Below are 23,880 nucleotides of genomic sequence, written 5' to 3'. Positions count from 1 at the left end.
AGAAGAGATCATCTCTATGTTGCAAGTTTTCATCAGGCCAGACTGGGATGATGTAGAAGGTAGAACTTCCTGCTCCTTTCCCGTGATGACCAGGTTTATGGGGTTCTATGGCTTCATCACCATGGCCACTGCTTCCTCTACCATCCCAGACCAAGACTTACTTGATAGACCTGGAGAATTGCTGCAGCCAAAAAGAGCGTTTCCTTGTGACCAACCTGGAGGCAGCCTTTCTGGATTTAGCTAAACTAAACCTAGGATAAGATAATAAGTCCATTCCTAGGTCATACACCCAAAGAAAGCAAAAAGTGCCCAAACCTCCAGAGATCCCAGCCCTACTTCTCTCCACAGTAGTGCCAGGTTAGCTCCTGGTGCACAGCATGTGTATCTGTAAATATGAGTCATCCACTTCTACAACTAAAGAATGCAATGGTAGCTGCATTACTGCATTGGAAAAAGTCTGTTTAGTATAGCCCTTGAAGTTCTCTTTCCTTAGCCCTCTCATTGCTGCTACATTGATTTCTAATAATGCAAAGGTCCTGGGACTCTCCTTTACCACAACATTCAATAGTTCCCCATTGCCTACAGATAAAGTCCAACTTCTTTGTTTGGCATTCACAATTTGTTAAGATTTGGTCTCAAATTCCCTTTTCCAATTTATTTCCTAAAATTCCCTTTCTCTATGTGCTCTCTTCTCCAGTCAGACTGGATTCCTAGACATTCTCCAGGCATATCCTGCATTTCTGCATTTTCTCAGGCTCATACCCTCCTACTGGAACACATTATCCTTACATCTCTGCCTCTCCAAATCACATGCAGCTTAGTGTCCACAATGAGAAAGGTGATAATAACCTCATTATTATCGTTGCTCTTTGTCCTTTGTTCTAGAAGAGAACTGATGACATTGGATTTAAGTGAGGCAGAGCTGCACAAAGTCATCAGCCTCCTTCTCCCTTCCCGAATCATCAAAGTCCAGTGGCAACACAAAAGTCAAGATAACTGGTGATGGCCTGGGATGCAGGGGATGACCTTGGCTTCTCTAAATTAAGGTTTTTCCCAGGCCTCTGCTGATCAGAGCACATCTAAGGATGGCACTGTGGTCAGCTCTGGTGTTTGAGGGAGGACACTGGCAAGTTGGGGTAGGTCCGAAGGAAGGTTTTGAAGTTGGAGGAGGAATTCAAAACCATGTCTGGACATTAAGGAGTTTGCAGAGGAAGAAAATGAACTCCTGATAGATAGTATGATACACAGAATTTGGAAGGGTGGAAGGGACTGCAGAAGTTTGCTAATTCAATCCATACTTGATCAGCATTCTCTTCTACAACATTGTCAAAAGGCACCCTTTGTGTGAAGACTACAGCGGGGGAGGGGAGGAATGGAAACCCATGACCTCTCAAGGCAGTCCATTCTACTTTCAGGCAGGTATAACCATAAAGGAGCTTCTCCTGACAATAAGCCCAAATCTACCTTTGTTTTTGGTTCTGTCTTCTGAATTAAAGAAGAAAAAGCCGATTCCCTTATCTCTGTAACAGCCCTAGACACTTAAAGAATCATATAGCCTTTCAGAAGTCACCTATTCCAACCAGTAAAGAAAGCCCTCTTCCTCTCCATCACCAGGTAGAAGCAATGACTTCTGCCTCTCTACTCCCACTGCTTTTATGCCTCTCTCATTGTGGAACACTACACATCTGTCTCCTTATTTTAGATCTGATACCCCAGAGAAGTCCATCAGTACTGTACATCAGTTTCACGATGGCATGTTTGCCCAGGTTCTGGATTGTGGACAATGCTCTCGTGCCTTCCCAGACACCAGTGGAGTGAAATAGGGCTGTGTGCTTGCTCCCATGCTTTTTACTGTGATGTTTTCAGCCATGTTGTCAAATGCTTTCAATGAGGATGAACATAGCATCAAGGTCAACTACTGTACTGATGGTAAGTTCTTCATTTGAAAAGGCTATAAGCCAAGACCAAAGTGGAGGGAGTGTTGGTGCATGATTTTCTGTTTTGCTGTCTGCAGATACCTAGACTAGAAGGCTCATGAGGGCAGACTTTGTCTTGATCATCTTTATTTCTCCTACAGGGATTTTCATATAGAAGGTGCTACAAATATCCATTGAATTCATTATGGCAATTGAGGAATTTAGATCAATTTCTTTGAGTCACATAGTCTGATTCCATTTAACTCAGTAAGTATCTCTTGGCATATAACTAAGCACAGGAGTGGAGTTTCCCCTCTATTTTCATTGCCACTTCCCAGTTCAGACCCTGCTACCAGGCACCCAGACTAGTGAAACTGGGGTCTGTCCCTCATTCTTGAAGGGAACAAGGCAAGAAGATGATCCCACACACCACTTAATGGTTACTGTTTGGGCTCTGGTGGCTCAGAGTGAATGTAAATAGCAATTGTTTCTCCTTTGGTCAGAAACTCTTAGGGTCTTCCCCTCCCTATTAGGTTTTTATTTTTTTCCTTTTTTTTTTTTTTAATTAAAGGGGCCATCCTTTGGCCCACTTCTTAAACAGTCCTAATCACTGAATGGGTGTTGCCTCAATCAACTTGAGAAGTCAGAAAAACTTTTTAACTTAAAAAGGCCAAGCTCTCCCATTGCATCCTTGGCCACATCCAGTTGTCCTTATCTATATCTGGCCATTGGACCCAGATGCTCCAGAGGAGAAAGTGAGGCTGGTGACTTTGCACAGCCCTCCCTCACTTAAATCCAAGACTATTGAAATAGCTCCTACTTGGCCTCCCAGTCACAGTTTTCTCCCCCCATCCTCTTTCTTTGTACTACTCTTTCTTATACAAAGATCTAGTCATGTCATTCTTTTGCTCAAAATCTCCAACTCCCTCAGCTTGGACACAGCCATCAAATCCTGCCTCAGGCGTATGAACGTAGGCAAGTCTCTTGACTTTTCTCTGAACCTCAGTTTCCTCTTCTATAAAAGGATGATAATAATAGTCCCTAGCATGGAATAATGGATAGTGAGATGGCCTCAGAGGCAGGAAGACCACGTTCAAGTCTTACCTCTAAGCAAGTCACTCAACCATTCAGTGACTGTTGCTGTTAAGTCATTTTTCAGACATGTCTGATTCTCCATGACCCCATTTGAGGTTTTCTTGGCAGAGATACTGAAGTGGTTTGCCATTTCCTTCTTCAGCTCATTTTATGGATGAGGAAAACTGAGGCAAACAGGATTAAGTGACTTGCCCAGGGTCATACGACCAGGAAGTATCTGAGGCCAGATCTGAACTTGGGAATATGAGTTTTCCTGACTCCAGATCCAGCACTTTATCCACTGTGCCACCGACCTGCCCTAGCCTCTGAGATACCTTCTCAGTTTAGATCTATGACCATACATACGTTACCTCCAAACTACTCTTAGGCTCTAGAAAATTGACTCTCTCACCACTGCAGGCCCATGATAGGAACTTTGCTACCTGCACACCTTTCTCTTGTTCTCTATAGGGACAATGATCCAACGATCTTGAGATCTTCTCCATTCTAGAAGCCCCAGCCAAGTGCCAATGAATCAATCGACAAGTGTTTTGTAAGCTTTTTATTATTATGTGCTAGACACTATGCTAAACACTGGAGATAACAAGAAAAAAATGAAGAGTGCAGTCCCTGCCCTCAGGGACCTTCTATTCTAATTGGGAGAAACCACACATAGAAATCAGCCCACATGAGATGTATTCTGGGAAGATGGAAAGTAACTTTAGAGGAGGGCACCACTATCCTTGAATCTTGGGAGGTCTCCTGTTGAAGGTGAGTCTTCAAGGAAACCAGCAACACTAAGAGGCAAAGGTGAGGAGGGAGGATATTCCAGGTCTGATCTCTTGGTCACCAGTGACCTCTCCCCCTCTTCATGGAGTTCATGGAGTGCAACCTCTCTAGGAAACCCACATCTTCCAGTTTCTGTATCATTATTAAAGTATAACACATTAGAAAGAACTTTGGAATTGGAGTGAGAGGATCCAATCCCTGAGTCTTTCCTTACTTGCTATGTGACAGCAGGCAGGCCAGGCATGCTCTCTGGTTTTACTTCTTTTGTAAATTGATGGGGCTGACTTCCCTGATCCCCATGGTCCTTTCATCTCAGGCCACTGATTCGAAGCCCCTGCTGCTCCAGTTTCTAGAAGCTTTACCTAGTACGTGAAGGCTGAGTCTGAAGGAAGAAATACCAGCCTGGATGTGCAAAGTCGTTCTTTCCCCAAATTAGCAAGTTGTGCAATACCATAAATAGCGCTTGTTGATGCCGCTGTCATCGTATTTTCAGACTTCAAAAAGTTAGCATCTTCTTAACCCTTTGGTGATCCTCACGTGCAAGGTGTCCTGCCCTCCCAGAAACCAGCCTCCCACTCTTCTCCAGCTATTTCTGATCTGCCTGCAAGCTTTATCTACGTAGTCGCCCTCCATTGTCCAACCTCCTTTACAATGCTGGACAGTTCCCAGTTCAAGAAAGGCAGGAGGGGGTCTGACAGGCCAAGAAATGATTTCAAAGATGAGCTAGTTGCCAGGGTAACCAGCTGTCAAATGCTTGTCTGCACAGGACGTGTCAAGGGTTCCACCAGGGTTTTTCCTAGGGCAGACTGAATATGTTCTTTGGTCCTGACAGAAACAGAGATAGAGGCCAGTGACTTAGTGGAAAATGGAAGCAGGGATTCAAGGATTAGGCTGTTCTCAGTGGCCAGTAGATGGTGGTGGGGAAGAAGGGAATGAAAAGGTTGGGGAGAATTTTATTCAGTTCTACAGTTCTCTGTTTTCAAGCGTTGGGAGGGCTGGCAAGTAGAAGAGGAGATTAGACTGGTTGTGCTTGGCCCAGGGGTAGAACCAGGAGTAGTGGATGGATATCAGAGAGGAGCAGCTTTAAATTGGACATCAGAGCTTCTTCACAACTGGAGCCATACCAATGGAGAATGAGGGACCTCCATCCAGGTGGCTGAGTGACTGAGTCTAAGCAGAGCTCCTTCCTAGTGGCTCAAAACAGCACAGAATGTACTAGAAAAAGCAAAGGAACAAGACAAGGGAAGAAGAGAAACAAAGAAACTTTCAGGAAGAAAGCATTGAAAAAATAGTAATAATAATTAATAATACATCTTTACAGAATTACATAATTAACACATTTATATTGCACTTTAAGACTCACTAAGCAATATAAGTAGAGATAAATAGATAGATAAATGGATAGATGGAATGTACAGATGAGAGTGAGAGACTGTGCAGACAATAGATAGATAGACAGATAGGTAGGTAGAAAAATAGATAGAGATAGAGAAATAGGTAGATAGATAGGATAGAAAAATAGGATAGATAGATGATATATAGACAGACAGATGGACAGATAGAACATATAGATGCTAGGCAACCCCATTTGACCCTACTACAATCCTGTAAGGCAGGTACTGTTTTTGTCCCCAGTTTGCAGATGAGAAAAAAGAGACTCAGAGAGGGTCAGTCTATGGATCTGAGACAGGATTTAAAAACCAACAGAGAGACTGAAAAAAGTGAGTAAGCAAAAACAACGTCTCCAATATCATGAAGATTTCTATCAGGAAAAAATGCAAGAAAGAAGGTCCTGAAGAAAAAGACAGTGTGATGTTAGAAGAGCAACCAGACCTCCAGAAATAATAATAGCACTTACATAACACTTTAATTTTGCAAAACATTACAAATATTATCTCACTTTGTCCTCACAACAACCTTGGGAAGAAGAAAGATTCTATTATTATATCCATTTTACAGATGAAGAAAATGAGACAAAGAGAAGTGAAGTGGCATGTCCAGGGTCACACAGCTAGATTTTAACTCGGGTCTTCCTGACTCTAGGTCCCACGTTCTATGCACTGTACTACTTAGCTGCCTCCAGTGGGACTAGATTGAGCTCCAAAGAGGCTGAGACTTGAAATCTCTATGTAGCTGCAAAGATTAGAATGCATGTCCTTGGGAAGAACAATTGCTTTGTTCTTTGAATTTGTATTCCCAGCACTTACTATAGATCCTGGCATAGAGTAGGCACTTAATAAATGCTTCTTGAGTGACTCCCCCTCCCTCTCTTGAGCTCCAGTTTCTCTTTGCTAAGTGCCTGGCCAGTATCTCCACTTGAATATCCCATAGGCATCTCCAACTAAGCATACTCAAAGTTGAAATCACTATCTTCCTTCCTAAACCCTCTGTTCTTCCTTACTGCCCCTTCCCTATTAAGGGCATTTTCAATCTTACATTCACTCTAATATCTTCAACTCTTCTCTATCATCCATCCCTTTTATTCCATCAGCTTCAAAACAGAGAGCTGGCTTCAGATTTGGGAAGATTTGGGTTCAAGTCTCATCTCTGACATATTAGCTGTGTGACCCTCTCATTGCTCTAAGCAAACTTCTATGACTCTAAGTTGCAGAGAAGTCACAACCTGCATTGGTGGAAGGAATTTCCTCAGCAGGGAATTTCTTATAACAGGAGGTCACTCTTATCCTTCTTTCTAAGCAAATAAAAAAAATCCTCATCACAATGAGTTCACAATAAGCTTCAAAGTCTTAGCCTTTCTACTTCCACATTGTATTTCACATTCCTGCCCTTCTCTCCACTCTCAAGACCACCAACAAAGTTCAGATCCTCATGACTTTCTGGCTGGACTATTGCAGCCTCCTAAATGGCATCCCCTCTGATGCATCCTCCACAGAACTGCCAGATTAATATTCCTGGTGTACAAGTCTGACCAAGCTGCTCTACTACTCAAGAAACCTCATGTTCTCCCTCTTTCCTCTTGAATGAATGAAAGAGAACTTACTATGTGCTAAGAGTGAGATATAAAAACTCAAAAGCAAACACTATCCCTTCCCTCAGGGTGATTATGTTCTAATAGAAAAAATAACACTCACAGGGAAGTGGGGGACAAAGAAGAGTACTTTGGTCCACAAAATTTCAGGGATGTTAAATGAGGCCACAGAGAGAACTGACTGGCACATCCCATCCAGGAACATTTGTAGAGTTTATTTGATCATGCCCCATGGTTCCAGAACTGGAGTGGGGTGCAGGAAGGAAAAGGGATCTCAGCAGTGACAAGGCGGTTGATGAGGCTATAGAAAAGATAACTGGAGAGTGGAGACCAAAGTGAATCATGGCAACTGAGGTTTTGCTAAAAGAATGCTTGGGTACATAAGAATGAAGTCCAAATAGATGCACAATCTAGGTAGAAAGGCTGATACTATAAACAAATTAGGGGAGTAAGGAATAGCTTATTTGTCAGCTTTATGGAGAAATTTATAACCAAACAGGAGATAGAGAACATTATGAAATGCAAAATGGATAATTTTGATGACATTAAATTGAAAAGTTTTTGCAAAAACAAAGCCAATGCAACCAAGATTAGGAGGAAAGCAGAAAACTGGGAAAGAATTTTTACAACTAGTGTCTGTGATAAAGGCCTCATTTCTAAAATATATAGAGGACTGAATCAAATTTACAAGAATACAAGTCATTCTCCAATTGATAAATGGGCAAAGGATATGAACAGGCAGTTTTCAGAGGAAGAAATTAAAGCTATTTATAGTCATATGAAAAATGCTTTAAATCATTTTTGATTAGAGAGATGCAAATCAAAACAACTCTGAGATACCACATCACAAGTATCAGATTGGCTAACATGACAAAATAGGAAGATGATAAATGTTGGAGAAGATGTGGGAGAGTTGGAACACTAATTCATTGTTGGTGGAGCTGTGAGCCGATCCAGTCATTCTGGAGTGCAATTTGGAACTACGTATCCCTTTGACCCAGCAATATCGTTTCTAGGACTGTATCCCAAAGAGCTCATAAAAATGAGAAAGGGTCCCACATGTACAAAAATATTTACAGCAGCTCTCTTTGTGGTGACCAAGAACTGGAAATCAAGGGGATGCCCATCAGTGGGGAATGGCTGAACAAGTTGTGGTATATAAATGTAATGAAATACTATTGTGCTATAAGAAATGTTGAACAGTTGGATTTCAGAAAAACCTGGAAAGATTTACATGAACTGATGCTGAGTCAAATGAGCAGAGCCAGGAGAACATTATACACGGGAACAGCCACAGTGAGAGAGGACTATTTCTGATAGACTTAGCCCTTCACAGCAATGCAAGGACCTAAAACATTCCCAAAGGACTCGATGCAAAATGCTATCCATGTGCAGAGAAGCCACTATGGAACTGGAACACAGAATGAAGCAGACTATTTTCTCTTGTACTATGTTTAGGTTTGGTTATTCTCATGGTTTCTCCCACTCATTTTAATTCTTCTATGTAACATGACTAATGTGGAAATGTGTTTAATAAGAATGTATGTGTAGAACCCATGTAAGATTTTTGCATGCCATCTCAGGGAGGAAGAGGGAGAACATTTAAAACTTATGGAAGTGATTGTTGAAAACTGAAAACAGATAAATTATTTTTTTAAAAGAGTGCTTTGGAAGAGACAGTCACCAAACTGGACACTGAGACCCTAGACCAGAAGTTCTTCTATAGGGTCAGGGAAGTTGGAGACCTTATGAAAGATATGGTTGCTGAATTGGGAGACAAGTCAACCAGGGACATGTTTCTGTCTCAGTGAACCAGAATTCTGACCACTTTCTTTTGCCATTGGGTTTCATCATCAACCAATGATCCTGAGAAATAGACATTTTCAGATCCAGTGGTAAAATACTGAGTTGAGAGTCCTGAGGTCAGGTACTCAGGGCCCAGAGGAAGGTGTTTTTCTTAAACTCTCCTCAGTGGAGAGGGAGAATGAGCTGCCGCAGTTTAAAAGCACAAACCCCTGCCCGCAAGGGGAGGGACCTTGCCTCTGGGTCTTTTGGGGATTCAGTCAGTCAGTCGGTCAATGCACATTTATTGAGCACTTATGATGTACCAGATACTGTGCTAAATGCTGGGGATGCAAAGAAAGGCAAAAATCCAACAGTCCTTGTTCTCAAGGAGCTGATGATCCAATGGGGGATGGCATCATGCAAATAACTGTGCACAATTAGGACATGCATGGGATGAACTAGAGAGTCTCATAGGGCAGCACTAAGAGAAGGAGGATTATGAAACACTGAGTCTTTAACTAGCCTGGAATGAAGCTGGGGAAGCCCAGAGTCAGGAGGACAGAGAATATGCCAGCACAGGAAATGGCCAGTCAAAACACTGAGTTGGGGGAGGAAAACTGGGCTCAAGGAAAAGTCAGGAGGTTGTGTGGAAGGGAGAAGAATACTGGAAAGTTAGGGAGGGGTCAAGTTACAGCTGAACTTAAAAGCTAAGCAGAGGATGTTCTATTTGATCCTGAAGGTGATAGGGAGAGGTGATTAGACCTACATGTTAGGAAGAACAATTTGGCAGTTGAGTGAAGGGTGGAGCTGATGTGGGGAAACCACCCAGGAGGTTACTGCAAGAGTCCAGGAGTAAAGTGATGGCAGCCTGCAACTGGGTGGTGGCAGGGTCAGTGAATGGGACACATAGGAGAGAAGTTATAAAGGCAGAAATGACAGCACTTGACCCCATTGGATTGGGAGGGCAGGGAGAGTGAAGAGTTAAAGATGGCTCCTAGGTGTCAAGCCCTGGTGCCTGGAAGGAGAGTGGGGCTCTTGACAGTGGTAGGGAGGTTCATCCTTAGAACAGAAAGAAGGGTCTTGCACACAGTGAGTGCTTAATACATGTTTGCTGATTGATTGAATTTCTTGCCTTTTTCCATCTGTTATTTATTCTTTCTCTTGTGGGTGGGGAGGTAGCATTGGGACAAGCCTTTTATTGGTTATCACCAATCCAGCAATCACCAGATATGGGCTTTGAGGTAGATGAAATTCAGTATTCCTCTGCATGAACCACCAGCAGGGCTATTTTATCTGGGCACCATCAAATGCTCCTGGCACAGTGTCACTAGGAGAAGACACATTGCCAGCCTTAACTGTTATCCCCATTTTAAGAATAAAGAAACTGAGACTCAAAGCTATTCAGTAATTTCCCCCACATCCAGTTACTAGGAGGGAGCAGATTTGAGATTTGAATCCAGGGCATTTGACTCATCAGTTGTTTTTGTTTTCCTTTACAGGTCTGTTTGCTTTTTAATCAAAGATCCGAAGGACTGAATTTCAAATGGTAGAATCTCTGTTCCTGCAAGAGATGAGAGTAGGTCATCATCTGGAGCAAAACCCCTGCCAGAGACCCCCAAATCACAGAATGAAAGTGGGTCCAGTGTCACCTAGGTCTAGCTTTTCTCTTCCTGCCTAATTACGTGAAAGATAGTAGGGTACCGTGTACAGCATACAGGGCTCTAAGTCAGGAAAGACTAGCTGTGAATCCCACCCTGTCTAAGAGAGTCTTCAGGGATCATTATCCTCAATTTACAGGCGAGGAATCCACAGCTCAGAAAAACTTGTTGATTCCTTAAGGTTTTCCTCCCTGGGTTCTAAACTGTCCATTCTGCTGTTGAGAGACAATATTGCTGGACTTGAAGACAGGTGAGCCTGGGGTAATTCCTGTTTCTGGGACTTACTACCTATGATCCTAAGCAAGTCATCTTACTTCAGTGAGTCTCAGTTTCCTCCACTGTTTCACAAGCATGTATATATAACAATGAGGTCAGCACAACGGCTCTGTAGACCTTCAGTTTGGTAGTCAGTCTAATACTTCTTTTCTCCCAAACTTTTCTTCAGAGTCTCCCAAACACTAAGCTAGCTCTGGCAATGCATGCATCAACTTCATTGTCAATGTGTCCATCCCTGGAAAGTACAACTACCAAGGTAAGTGAACTTATCCACAGCATTCAAAACTTCTCCATTTGTTGTAACTGATGGTTGCACGTATGGATGGTGTGGTGGTTGCTAACGGAGCATCTGTTTTCTTGGTGTTAATTATTAGGCCAAAATTAGCACAGGCAGCAAAGAACTGATCCATACCTTGTTGTATCTCAGCTTCAGAGGCTGCATTGAGTGCACAATCATCTGCAAACAGAAAATCATGCACCAACACTCCTTCCAGTTTGGTCTTGGTTTGTAGCCTTTTCAAATTGAAGAACTTACCGTCAGTACGGTAGCTGACCTTGAAGCCCTGTTCATCTCATTGAAAGCATTTGACAACATGGCTGAAAACATCATGCTAAAAAGCATGGGAGCAAGCACACATTGTCCTTCACTGTAAAATGAGGACAGTGACATTTGAAGGGCTTGAATCCCATGGTTGTGCATGTATAGGTATAGATATAGGTATGCATGTTTACATATGTGTGTATATGAGAGACAATATCTATAAAGCATTTGTCCAGCCTTAAACCATGGCATAATAGTAACTATTATTACTGACAATATTGGTGCAACCTTAAGCATGTCACTTAAACTCCATGACCTTGGCTTCCTTTTCTATAACATTAGAGAGTTGGGTTAGAAGGGGGTGTTAATCTTTGGGCTGTAGATAGTGATCAGGGGTGCCATAAACCTGGACAGGAAATTGATCATATCTTCATTCCCACTAACCTTTGCACTTTTTTTTTTTTTTTTTGTAATCCTATGGGTCGTATGTTATGCGCTCAGCAGATCATTCTGAGGAGGGGCCCATAGACTTCGCCAGACACTGCCCAAAGGGTGTAAGACATCAAAGAGGTTGATGATCACTAAGGGTCCTTCCAAGTCTAGATCTATGACCCTATGACAATCCTTTGATAATTAGCACATGAGGAAACCTAATTTCTACATCTCAACAGAGCAGGCCAAGCCTGACATCTGGAATCATGTGCTTGTCTTGGTGCTTATAAAGAAACTACCGGATGTGTGTTTTTAAATCACTCTGCTTTGTCCAGATAAATTTAAAATACTGGGAGGGACCTCTTTAAGAATTTGACCTCTTTAAGAAAGAGCTAATTGGGGCCACCAGAGATCTGAGGCAGGCGGCGAAAACTGCCGAAAGGTGACTTCCCCATTTTCAATGGCAATAAAGCAACAATGAAGAGAGAGGAAGGAGTAGATCGCAGTGATGGACCATGAACTTGGTTGCCAAGGGAACTCCTGAATTGGGAGAGGAAGGACAAGAGAAAGAGAAGCAGAGCGAGTAGAAAGGAAACAAGGGTACAATTCCATGATTGTGTATTTGGAATGGATGATACCCCTAAGGCCACGTTGGTCAGACATTTTATGTTATAGATAAGGAAACTGAGGCCCCGGGGAGATGAAGTGACTTACCTGGGGGCCCACAGGCAAGACCAAGAGCAAGAGTAGGGATGAGAACAAGAGTTCAAGAGTGAGGATTGTTTAATTCTTACAAATTACAGAACATACATGTGTATGTATGAATGCATACCTACAATATATGTGTATGCTGACAGATATATAGAGAGAAGGTGAAGGAAAGGAGAGTAGGAGGGGAAAGGGGAAAGGAAGGGAGAGAGGAGAGATGGAGGGAGAGAGAGAAGGATAAGGGGAAGTAAAAGAGGGAGAGAGAAGGAGAAATAGAGGGGGAGAGAGAAGAAGAGAGAGAAGAGTAAGGAGAAGAGAGAGAGAGAGAGGGAGAAGGAGGGAGGGAGGAAGAAACAGCTTGACCCTGTCTTGGTAGGAAGATTTAAGATTATCTACTTGCTTATACATACTATGTGACCTCAGGCAAGTCATTTAATCCTTCAACGACCCTGAGCAACTCTCCAAGATTATAAATTTACAGAACAGTTGTGGAAGTACATTGGGGAGGGAGCTTCCACACTAATCATTTACCTCGGGTTAAAGTCAATCCCTCTCTAGCCAAATCTCCAACTGAAGAGTTTTTGAATGCCATTGCCTGGTGCTGATTCTATTCCAGCTGAGATTTACAAGGTTGGGGTGAAGGATGGGCATTGCTCATACAAAAACTGACTGAAATTTTCTGGATTATATTGCAGGAGGAGATTATCTCCCCAGAATTTCAAGGATGCTTCCATTGTCCATCTCTATAAAGGTGAAGGAAATAGATTGTGCCTGTAACAATCACAGAAGAGTCTTTCTCTTTGCTGGAAGGACTCTTTCCAGAGTCCACTTTAATAGACTGATCCTTCACCTATCAGACAGTCATCTACCTGAGAGCCAGTGTGCCTTCAGAAAGCCAATGAGGTGTTTGCTGCCTGACAACTCCAGGAGAAGTGCCAGGACAAAAACAGAGGTCTGTACACAATGTCCATCAACCTGACCAAGGCCTTTGATACCATCAGTCATGAGGGCTTATGGAAAATTATGGAAAACCAAGATGTGATTACTGGGAGAAGTTCATCAGTATTGTACATCAATTTCATGACAGCGTGTTTGCCCGAGTTCTAGATAACAGACAGTGCTATTGCACTTTTCCAGTCACCAATGGAGTGAAATAAGGCAGTGTGCTTGTTTTCTTGCTTTTTAGCATGATGTTTTCAGCAGTATTGTCAGATGCCTTCAACAAGGATGAACACAGCATCAAGGTCAGGAAAAATCTATAAGCCAAGACTAAAGTAGAGGGAGAGTTGGTGCATGAATTTTGTTTGCAGATGATTGTTCATTCAGTGCAGCCTCTGAAGCTGAGATGTGACAAAGTATGGATCAATTCTTCACTACTTATGCTAATGTTGGCCTAACAATTAACACCAAGACAACACAGGTGTTTTGCCAATAAGCATCACACCATCTATGCGTAGAAGCATCGGCTACTGCAGATGTTTTGAATACTATGGATACTAAGTTCATTTATCTTAGCAGTATCTTTCTAGGGATGTACACAAGGATAATGAGGTAGATGCATGCATTGCCAGAGCTAGCTCCGTGTTTGGGAGGCCCCTAAGGAAAGTGTGTGAGAGAAGAGGTATTAGACTGACTACCAAACTGAAGGTCTACAGAGTCATTATGCTGACCTCGTTAATGTATGCCTGTGAAACCTGGACAGTATAACAGTGCCATGCCACTTCCATTTGAATTGTCTTAGGAAGATCACCTGGCAGGATAAGGTACCAGACACTGAAGTCTTTGCTCAAACTAAACTGCCAAGCATTCAAACTATGCTTCAGAGAGCACAACTCCAATGGGCTGATCATGTTGTTCGAATACAAAATGTACACTTGCCAAAAAGACTATTTTATGGAGAACTCACATGGGGCAGGTGATCACATAGTGGTCAGAAGAAGTGATACAAGGACACTCTCAAGGTCTCTCTCAAGAACTTTGAATTTGATTGTGGGACATGGGAGATACTGGCACAGGACCACTCAGCATGGTGTGCCCACATCAGACAAGGTGCTGTGTTCTATGAGCAAAGCAGAATTGAAACAGCTTAAAGGAAACACAGGATGTGCAAATTTAGAGGATCCACTCCAAATGTTCACATGGACTATTTGTGGCTGACCTATGGTAGAGCATTCCAAGTTTGTATTGGTCTGATCAGCCACAAGTGGATACACTGAAATTTAACACCTACATAGTGACGTCATTTTGGTCCTCTTTAAGAGCAAAGACAACTACCACCAACATGTTACCTCCATGTTGTCTCCCTCATTAGACTATGATCTCCTTGAAAGAAGAAACTGGTTTGTTTGGGGTTTGGGGGTGTTTTTTTTAATAAATTAATTTATTTGTTTTCAGCTTTCAACAATCACTCCCATAAGTCTTAAATTTTCTCTCCCTCCCCCCCAGAGGGCATACAATCTTGCATGGGTTCTACACATACATTCTTATTAAACACATTTTCACATTAGTCATGTTGCATAGAAGAATTACAAAGAATGGGAGAAAACATGAGAAAAACCAATCCATTTTTTGGTAGTTTTTAATCCTTTCTTTGTGTCTCCAGTGCTTAGCAACCTGCCTGACACATAGTAGGCATTTAATAAATGACGATTAACTCACTGATTATGTAGTAGGCTGGAAACCACTAACAACCGGGGCAGGGGGGCGGGGGGGAGCGGGAGGGAAGGGGAGCTTGCATTAGGAAGGGCCTCTTGGAGGAGGCTGTATTCATGCTGAGCTTTAAAGGATTCTAAGAGGTAGAGGTAATGAAGGAGAGCTTCTCAGCCATAGGGGACAGCCAGTGCTGAGGCCCCCAGATGGGAGATGGAGCATAACACATGAGAAAATTGAAACAGCTCAAAGGAAATGCAGGATGCACAAATGTGGAATATCCACCCCAAGTGTTCACATGGACTGTCTGTACCCAACCTGTGATAGATTTGAGCTCGGTCAGCCACAGTCAGACCCATTGCAACTTGACTCTAGCACAGGGATGTCACTTTGGTCCTCTTCGAGAATGAAGGACAACCACCAACCAGCCAATCAGTGTGCAGGAAGGGAAGAATGTGAGATCAGACTCAACATGTCAGGCAGAGCCAGGTTATAAAGGGTTTAGAACGCCAAACAGAAGATTTTATAATTTGGAAGTTTTCTACATGAAACCTCAAATCTCTATTACTTACAGCTTGCTTTCCCTTTTAAGTATATAATAAATTCAACATGTAACTTTTAAAGCTGCCCTGCTTGTCTGTGATTCCTTCTGGCCTTCCTTCTGTTCTCTTCTGAGCACTTTGAAAAAATGCTTTAATGAACCTCTTTTCATTTTGGGGGAGTGTGGGGGAAGGAGACAACTCTATTGTCAACTACTCTTTATCACCACCCCTAAGAGGGAAGGAAGGAAGGAAGGAAGGAAGGAAGGAAGGAAGGAAGGAAGGAAGGAAGGAAGGAAGGAAGGAAGGAAGGAAGGAAGGAAGGAAGGAAGGAAGGAAGAAAGGAAGGAAGGGAGGGAGGGAGGAAGGGAGGGAGGGAGGAAGGGAGACAGGCAAGTGATACACTGGCTAGAGCATCAGCCCTGGAGTCAGGAGGACCTGAGTTCAAATCTGACTTCACATATTTAGTAGCTGTGTCACACACACACACACACACGAAAGGAAAAAAGGAGAGGGAGGGAGGTAGAAAGAGAGAAAGAGGGAGAGGAAAGAAGGAAGGAAGGAAAGAAGAAAGAATAAAAGAAAGGAAGATGAAAACTTTGTAAAAAAGTATGCATGATCAAGTAAAATAAATCCTTATACTGGCCATCTCCTGAAATCTATGTCTCTGTCTGCTCCATGAGTCCCTCACTTCTCTGTTAGGAAATGGGTAATGCACTTCAACATCAGTCTAGAGCCCTGGTTATTATCTTAATCAGAGTTCTCAAGTTTTTCAAAGCTTGAACTGCAGTTTCTGTTTGATCTTTGAGGTAATAGAAAGCCACTGAGGCTCTTTGAGTAGGAGAGTGACATGGTCAGATCTGCCCTTTAGGAAAATCACTGGCAGTTGAGAGGAAGAAGAACTAGAGTGGGGAGAGATCCAGTGTGGCTGAAGTGAAGTCTTCCCCTCCAGAACACAGTAGGTGTTTAATAAATGCTTCTTTTCTTCCTCCCTCCCAAATCTCTGCTACCACTGGCTACTCAAATAAGTTGTTCTTCAGGATGTCCTCTACTTCAGTCATGCTGGATCCCTCCCAAATCCCAACCCAGACTCTACTGCCTGTACCTCTGACACCCACTCCTCTGACCTTCCAAAGGTGACCAGGTTGTGGTCATCTCCAATATTCCTTCACCCCAAAGCAAGGAGGACCATGAACTCAAGGTCCACATGGTAGTAGCCCTAGTGGGGAAAATAGAGGCCTGAGGCTTCTCCTGTGGGGTCAGGGGGTCTAGCAGAGTACCTCTCGTAGTCCTTGCCTCCTCATTTGAACTCAGGCACAGGGAAGACAAAGACCTTCAGGCCTAATCTAACCTTTGAAGTGGAGTCCAGTTCCATCTAAAAAGCCAGTCAGCAGTCCAACTCTTGGCTAACCACATGATTAACCAACCAGAACCAGTTACAGAATGGCTGCACATATGCCAGATTGAAGAACACAGTCTTCCCATCTCACATTATCATGGCTTTTTTTTCCATTAGCCAATTCCTCATGGGCTGGCAGTAGGCAGGGCTCCTTGCCCATAGTCTGAGAACACAGCCCCATTACATACACAATATTTCATTCGTACTCACATTGCTCATGGAATACTTCTTTTCATGAGGAAAAGTTGAAGTTCCTGAGAGCGGTGACACACGTATCCCCAAATAAAATAGACATCAGACCTCAGTAATGAGAGTCATCCTCCATAGGCTGTGTTCCAGTGGGAGGAACCCCAGAACCCAAGGATCTTTGTACAAGGACCTGTAACAACAAAGACTAAGGCTATTTGTTTAGAGGTTGCAACAGTTAAGGTCACACAGCTGAGGATCCTTGAGATAAAGTATTACTTCTTGTTCTGCCCAGGGTCTTTGAGATAACTAGCATTTCTGTCTTCTTTCACAATCCACATCCAGGGACAAAACACAAAATAATGACCCTGAATAATTAGTATAAGACATAAGATGTTGTCTGTTTTTCAGTTCTAGGTTATAGCCTGAGAAACTTGGCCTACAGAATTCTTGTAAATAAATCAATGGCTATTCTGATGCATCTGATTCTAAACATAAGGCATTAGAGACTATGTTTCTCTGATACTTGCCTCTGGTTACCCAAATGGTGACAAAGGGGGAACTCAAACCCAGGCTCTTTGATTCCTGAGTCAGTTTTCTTTCCACCCTTATCCAAGTGTAAGAAACCATCTCTGTCCTCAAGGGGATATGTCCAAGAGGCCTAACAGGAATGTGAAATCAGAATAAGGGAATTGCAGAACTCTTATTTAGGGTTTATCCTTAGGCAAAACTGGAAAAAGCATTAACTCTGGAATCAGAGGTGGTGCTAATGGTAGTGGTAGTGGTGGTGGTGGTGGTGGTTCAGTCCTTCAATTATGTCTGACTCTTCCTGAACCCATGCACCACAGCATGCCAGGTCCTTCTATCCTCTATCTCCTGAAGTTTGTCCAAGTTCATGTTCATTGTTTCCATGACACTATTTATCCATCTCATTCTCCTCAAATTTCACTTCCAATAGGTGACTCTGGACAAGTGGCTTCATCTCTCTGAGACTCACTTTCTTATCTGTAAGATGAAGGATGGGGGGGGGGGGGGGAAGAGCCAAGATCACAGAATAGAAAGATGCACATACTCTAGCTCTTCCCCACAGTCCATAAAATACCTGTAAAAAATGGCTCTAAATAAATTCTAGAGCAGCAGAAACCACAAAACAATAGAGTGAAAGAGATTTCCAGCCCAAGGTAGCCTGGAAGGCTGATTAGGAAAGGTCTATCACACAGGGCATGGAGTGGAGTGCAGCCCACAGAGTTCAGCCCAGTCCTGGTCACTTCACACCAGCAGGAACAGGACCAGAACAGGCCTCTGGGGTGGAATCCCCAGCAGCAGCAGTGGTTCTCAGATCCCTCAACCCACAAACACCAAAGAAAGTTTCAAAGGTCAGTGGGAAAGCTTTTTCATATGGGTGAGAAGGGAACACAGTCTGGCCCAGCCAGCAGCAGCCACTGCAGCAGCAGCATCCATTTTTGGAGCCCTCCACCTAAAGCCCCTGGGGGAATTGAGCATTTGAACTGAATCTCAGCACTGTGCCAGGCTCTGGGGTGAGGAGAAGGAGCGATGGCATGGTGGAGCTGGAGGTGCCTGTGGAGAGGTAATTCTATTACTCAGATTCTGGACAGAAAAGTTTTTGGTTGCTCCCAGACCAGTGAGCAGGCCAGGAGAGGAGTAAACTCCTCTCCCTTGATTGTGCCACCTTGGAGGAACTGAGATCTTACAGGTCCCCAGAGTATACCCTACTTTTGACAAAGGAATCAAAAGTCAAGTAACTGGCTGGGAAAATACCCAAATCAGGGAAAAAAATAAGACTATAGAAAGTTACTTTCTTGGTGAACAGATATTTTCTCCCATCCTTTCAGATAAGGAAGAACAATGCATGCCATCAGAGGAAGTCAAGGCTTCCAAAACCTCCAAAATAAATATGCAATGGTCTCAGGCCATGGAAGAGCTCAAAAAGGATTTTGAAAATCAAGTAAGAGAGGTGGAGGAAAAACTGGGAAGAGAAATGAGAGGGATGCAAGAAAATCATGAAAAATGGGTCAACACCTTGCTAAAGGAGACTCAAAAAAAATGCTGAAAAAAATTTCCCTTTAAAAACATGCTAGTGAAAGGAGCAGAACAAGGAGAACTTTGTGCACAGCAATGACCACAGTGTGCGAGAGTTTTTTCTGGTAGACTTGGAATTCTGTAATAATGCAAGAACTTATTTAAAAAAAAAAAATCCCAATGGTGGATTTCTAAGGCAAAATGCCTTTCACACTCAGAGAAAGAAATATGGAAGTCATTCGCAGAATGTAGCAGATCATGTTTGTGTGTATGTGTGTTTTTGTGTATCATGTTTTGATTTGTTATATGATTTCTTCCGTTTATTTTAGTTCGACTACATAGCATGACTATAGTGAAAATGTACTCAATAGGAAAGTATATGTAGAACTTATACAGAACTGTATGCGGTCATGGGGGGGGAGGGGGGTAGTAGGGGGTAGGTGTGGGGGAGATAAAATCTTAATTTTATGGAAGCGATTGTAAACCATTTAAAAATAATAATAATAATTTTTAAAAAATAAAAAAAATGAAAACAGGCTAACTCAATTGGCAAAAGTGGTCCAAAAAGTCAATGAGGAGAAGAATGCTTTAAAAAGCAGAATTAGCCAAATGGAAAAGGAGATTCAAAAGTTCACTGAAGAAAATAGTTCTTAAAAAATTAGAATGGAGCAGATGGAAGCTAATGACCTTATGAGAAACCAAGAAATTACAAAACAAAACCAAAGAAGATAATGTGAAATATCTCATTGGAAAAACAACAGACCTGGAAAACAGATCCAGGAGAGACAATTTAAAAATTATGGGACTATCTGAAAGCCATGATCAAAATAAGAGCCTAGACATCATCTTTCATGAAATTATCAAGGAAAACTGCCCTGATATTCTAGAACCAGAGAGCAAAATAAATATTGAAAGAATACACCAATCACCTCCTGAAAGAGATCCAAAAAGAGAAACTCCTAGGAATATTGTAGCCAAATTCCAGAGTTCCCAGGTAAAGGAGAAAATATTGCAAGCAACTAGAAAGAAACAATTCAAGTATTGTGGAAATACAATCAGGATAACACAAGATCTAGCAGCTTCTACAGCAAAGGATCGAAGGGCTTGGAATATGATATTGTAGAAGTCAAAGGAATTAGGATTAAAAGCAAGAAGCCTATGTTGAATTGCTTGCCTTCTCGGTGGGAATGGGTGGGGAGGGAGGAAAGGAGAGAAGTTGAAACTCAAAGTTTTAGGAACAAATGTTGAGAATTGTTTTCCATATAACTGGGAAATAAGAAATACAGGTAATGGGGTATAGAAATCTATCTTGCCATACAAGAAAAGAGAGAAGATGGGGATAAGGGAAGGGAGAGGTGTGATAGAAGGGAAGGCAGACTGGGGGAAGGGGCAATCAGAATGCATGGTGTTTTGGGGTGGGGGAGGGGAGAGATGGGGAGAAAATTTGGAACTCCAAATTTTGTGGAAATGAATGCTGAAAACTAAAAATTAAGAAATAAACATTTTATTTTCAAAAAAGATGAAGGATTTGGACCAGATGACCTCAAAGGTCATTTCTAGACCTCCAGTTATGACCCTGTGTCCTCACCCCTCCACCTCCTCTGGGTTACCCCCCTCCTTTGTAATGAGGCCATCTTATACTACACTGGCCTTTCTTGTGTGATGCCCCCACGTGACCCCTGCACTTTGACGTCAGCTGAGTGTCTTATCAGTAAAATGACAGACTAGATTAGATGACCTCTAAAGTCCCTTCCAGCACTCAATCTCTGACCCTATGAATTGGATATACATTGTCTATTCCTTAAACCAAGTCACTTACATAGTATTGAGTAGCACAGCACCTAGTACAGATCTCTGGGGCAGAGACTGTTCTGTCCCTTTCTCTGTATCCCCCGAACTTAACAAAGTGTCTGTCAAATTTTAAGCATCTAATACATGCTCATTAGCTTGACTTGATTTGCCTGTGGGTCCTCTGTAACCCCTGGGGGCATCTGGCTTTGGCTGGAAGCACTGTCTCCTAGGCTGAGTGAGTCCACTCAACTTAGCTGGTGAACCCCACCCCCCTTGTTGATTTCAGGCTCTGACCTGGTGTATTTCTCTACACAATACCAACCTACTAGTTTGACAGATTTTTTTTTCACTTTTCCACTAGTCATTTTTTCCATTGCAGTATTGACACTGGCCAAGGGAAGGAAGGCATTTGTGGAAATGACCCAGGACTTCTCATATCCTTGAAGTCACCAAGGAATCCTCTTCCCTCTGGACAGTTCCCAGTGAAATACGTACTTGAGCTGCATATTTAAAGATGGAACTTTGGGAGTGATTCTAAGAACTGGAAGAGATTTCCCAACAGAACTCTATCTAGGATCTTAAGAGCATAGATTTAAAGCTGGAAAGGACCCTAGAGGTCATTTACATCATTTTACAGATCAAGCAACTGAGGACCAGGGAAATTAAAGGACATACCTAAGTTTCATTGTTGTTATTCAGTTGTTTCAGTCATATCTGACTCTTCACGACCCCATTTGGGATTTTTTGGCAAAGATATTGGGATGATTTGCCATTTCTTTCTCTAGCTCATTTTATTGATGAGGAACTGAGGCAAACAGAGTTAGGTGACTTGGCTAGGATCACCCAGCTAGTCAGTGTCTGAGGTTAGATTTGAACTCAAGTTTCCTTGTCTCCTGGCCTAGCACTCTGTCCACTGCACCACCTACCTGCTCCTGTACCTGTTTACATGGGTATCAAGTAGAAGAGCTAAGATATCATCTCTGGCTTTATTGACTCCTGAGTCAGCCAGTTAAGCCAAATCTTATATTAACAAAAGAAGAGGTGTATTGGAAAAAATTATTGTTTGGGGAGTATGGTGGTCTGAGTTCAGATTCTAAGTGACATCACAGACCTATGCGACCTTGAAGAAATCATTTCACTTTACAGGGCCTCAGTTTCCTCATCTGTAAAATGAAAAGGGTGAATTAGATGACATCTGAAGTCTCTTTTGGCTCTGAATCTATGACCCTATGATGCTATGAATTTCCCTGGGTCTCAGTTTCCTCATCTGTAAAATGAGATGTTGGACTAAATGCACTCTGATGTCCCTTGCAGCTCGAGATCTAAGATGCTAAGACCAAAAGAACTTCTCCTTACAATCCAAAAAATAAAGCTCCTTCCTCATTGCCTTGCCCTTCTAACCTCTTCCACCCACATCCAAGACGTTTCACCCATCAGTAATTACATTTTCCACCAGGCGATGCCCTGCTGTACCCCTTGGGACAGGTGATCCACCAAGCAGGGAAGTGACGAGGAGCACAAGAATGCTCACGGCAACACCCTGATCCTTCCTAGGGAGCAGCTGACCTTGAGGCCTGGGTCCTTCCTCCTGGGATTCCTCAGAGCAGGACAATGACCTCCAGGATGGAACACAGAGTCTGCTGTGATGTCAGAATACTGGCAGAATCCCAGGGCTCCTTAGCCTCTCTCCTCCAGTCACCAGCCATGTGACCTTGAGCCAGTGTGGCAGCCACTCTATACTCCATGGGACTGAATTTCATGGTCTGTAAACTGGGAATAATGGGACTTGCCTGGGCTTGTTGGGAGTTCTAAATGGATAAATATATGTGAAGTACTTGGCAAATTACTACCCAAGCAAAGATTTATAGATAGAAGGAACCTTAGAGATTGTATCATCTAACCCTCTTATTTCACAGAACAGAAAACTGAGACCAGGGAGGTCAAGAATTTCCCAAAGTCACAGATATTCACTGCATTTCCCACAGCACCCTACTGCCTTACTCTGGGAGCAACTTCAGCAGATCTCTGGATTTGGAGGGTGGGAGAGATCTCAGTGGCTACTTACAATGGCTCCCCCATCTACGGCTTGTGGGACCCTGGTCACATTACTCACTCTCTCTGTCCCTCTTTGACCCCTCAGCTTCCTCAGAAGTCAATGAAGGGTTCAAACTAAATGGTTTCTCATGCACTTTCCAGATCTTAATCTAGGGTTCTATGATCCTATGACTTGCCAGAGCCTCAGTTTCCTCATGTGTAAAATGCAGAATTTGGATTCAATGGCCCTTAAGGTCCCAACTAACTCTACTCTATGAACTGGTGACCTCTCAGAGGCAGGTGATGGCTCAATGGATAGCACGCTGGGCCTGGAATCCATAACTGCTGTCATTCAGTCATTTCCGTTGCATCCAACTCTTCATGACCCCTTTGGGGGTTTTCTTGGCAGAGATCCTGGAGTGCTTTGCCATTTCTTTCTCTCCCCATTTTATAGATGAAGAAACAGAGGCAAACAATGTGAAGTGATTTGCCCAGGGTCACACAGCTAGGAAATGTCTGAGACCAGATTTCAACTCAGGTCTTCTTTACACCAGTAATACTTGAATTCAAATGCTGCCTCATTTTCTAGCTCTTTGACCCCAGGAAAGCCACTTAACCTCTGTTTGCCTCAGTTTTCCTCAACAGTAAAATGGAGATAATGATAGCTTTTAACCTCACAGGGTTGTCATGAGGCTCAAATGTGGCAATAATTCTAAAAAAGGGTTTTGCCCCATGCTTTGCAAACAGTGGGCACTAAATGCTAATTTCCTTGTTCCCTGAGCTCCTCATTTATACAATGAAGGGAGTGGAGCAAATGACCGTTAAGATCCCTTCTGACTCTAAATCCATGACCTCAGTAACCCAGTGATGTCCATCTATTAGTACTTATACCCTACCAGCAATCCCTGCTCCAATGTACCTGATAAGAGGTTTCCTAGCTTCTGTTTAAGGATCTCCCATGAAGAAAGAGGAATATGTACACACACATATATGTGTGTGTGATATATACATATACACATGCACACACATGTGTAATATATAATATATGCACACAGATGTGTGTGATATACACAT

General features: G+C 42.7%; 1 protein-coding gene across 1 annotated transcript in view; it reads right to left on the bottom strand.

Moving 5' to 3' along the window:
• DPYSL2 (dihydropyrimidinase like 2) overlaps positions 1-17,038 on the bottom strand; it is a 191,631-nt gene extending 174,593 nt beyond the window's left edge. The window contains exon 1 of the mRNA XM_072638197.1: positions 16,966-17,038. Coding sequence (XP_072494298.1) covers positions 16,966-16,974 — 9 coding nt within the window. The 5' untranslated portion in view covers positions 16,975-17,038. The remainder of the gene's footprint in view (positions 1-16,965) is intronic.
• Between the last annotated feature and the right edge of the window lie 6,842 nt (positions 17,039-23,880).

Source organism: Notamacropus eugenii, chromosome 1 (genome assembly GCF_028372415.1).
Source record: "Notamacropus eugenii isolate mMacEug1 chromosome 1, mMacEug1.pri_v2, whole genome shotgun sequence".
In the NCBI taxonomy this organism is placed as follows: Eukaryota; Metazoa; Chordata; class Mammalia; order Diprotodontia; family Macropodidae; genus Notamacropus; species Notamacropus eugenii.
The sequence above is the reverse complement of the archived record's forward strand: the minus strand, read 5'-3'. Positions and strand labels throughout refer to the sequence as shown.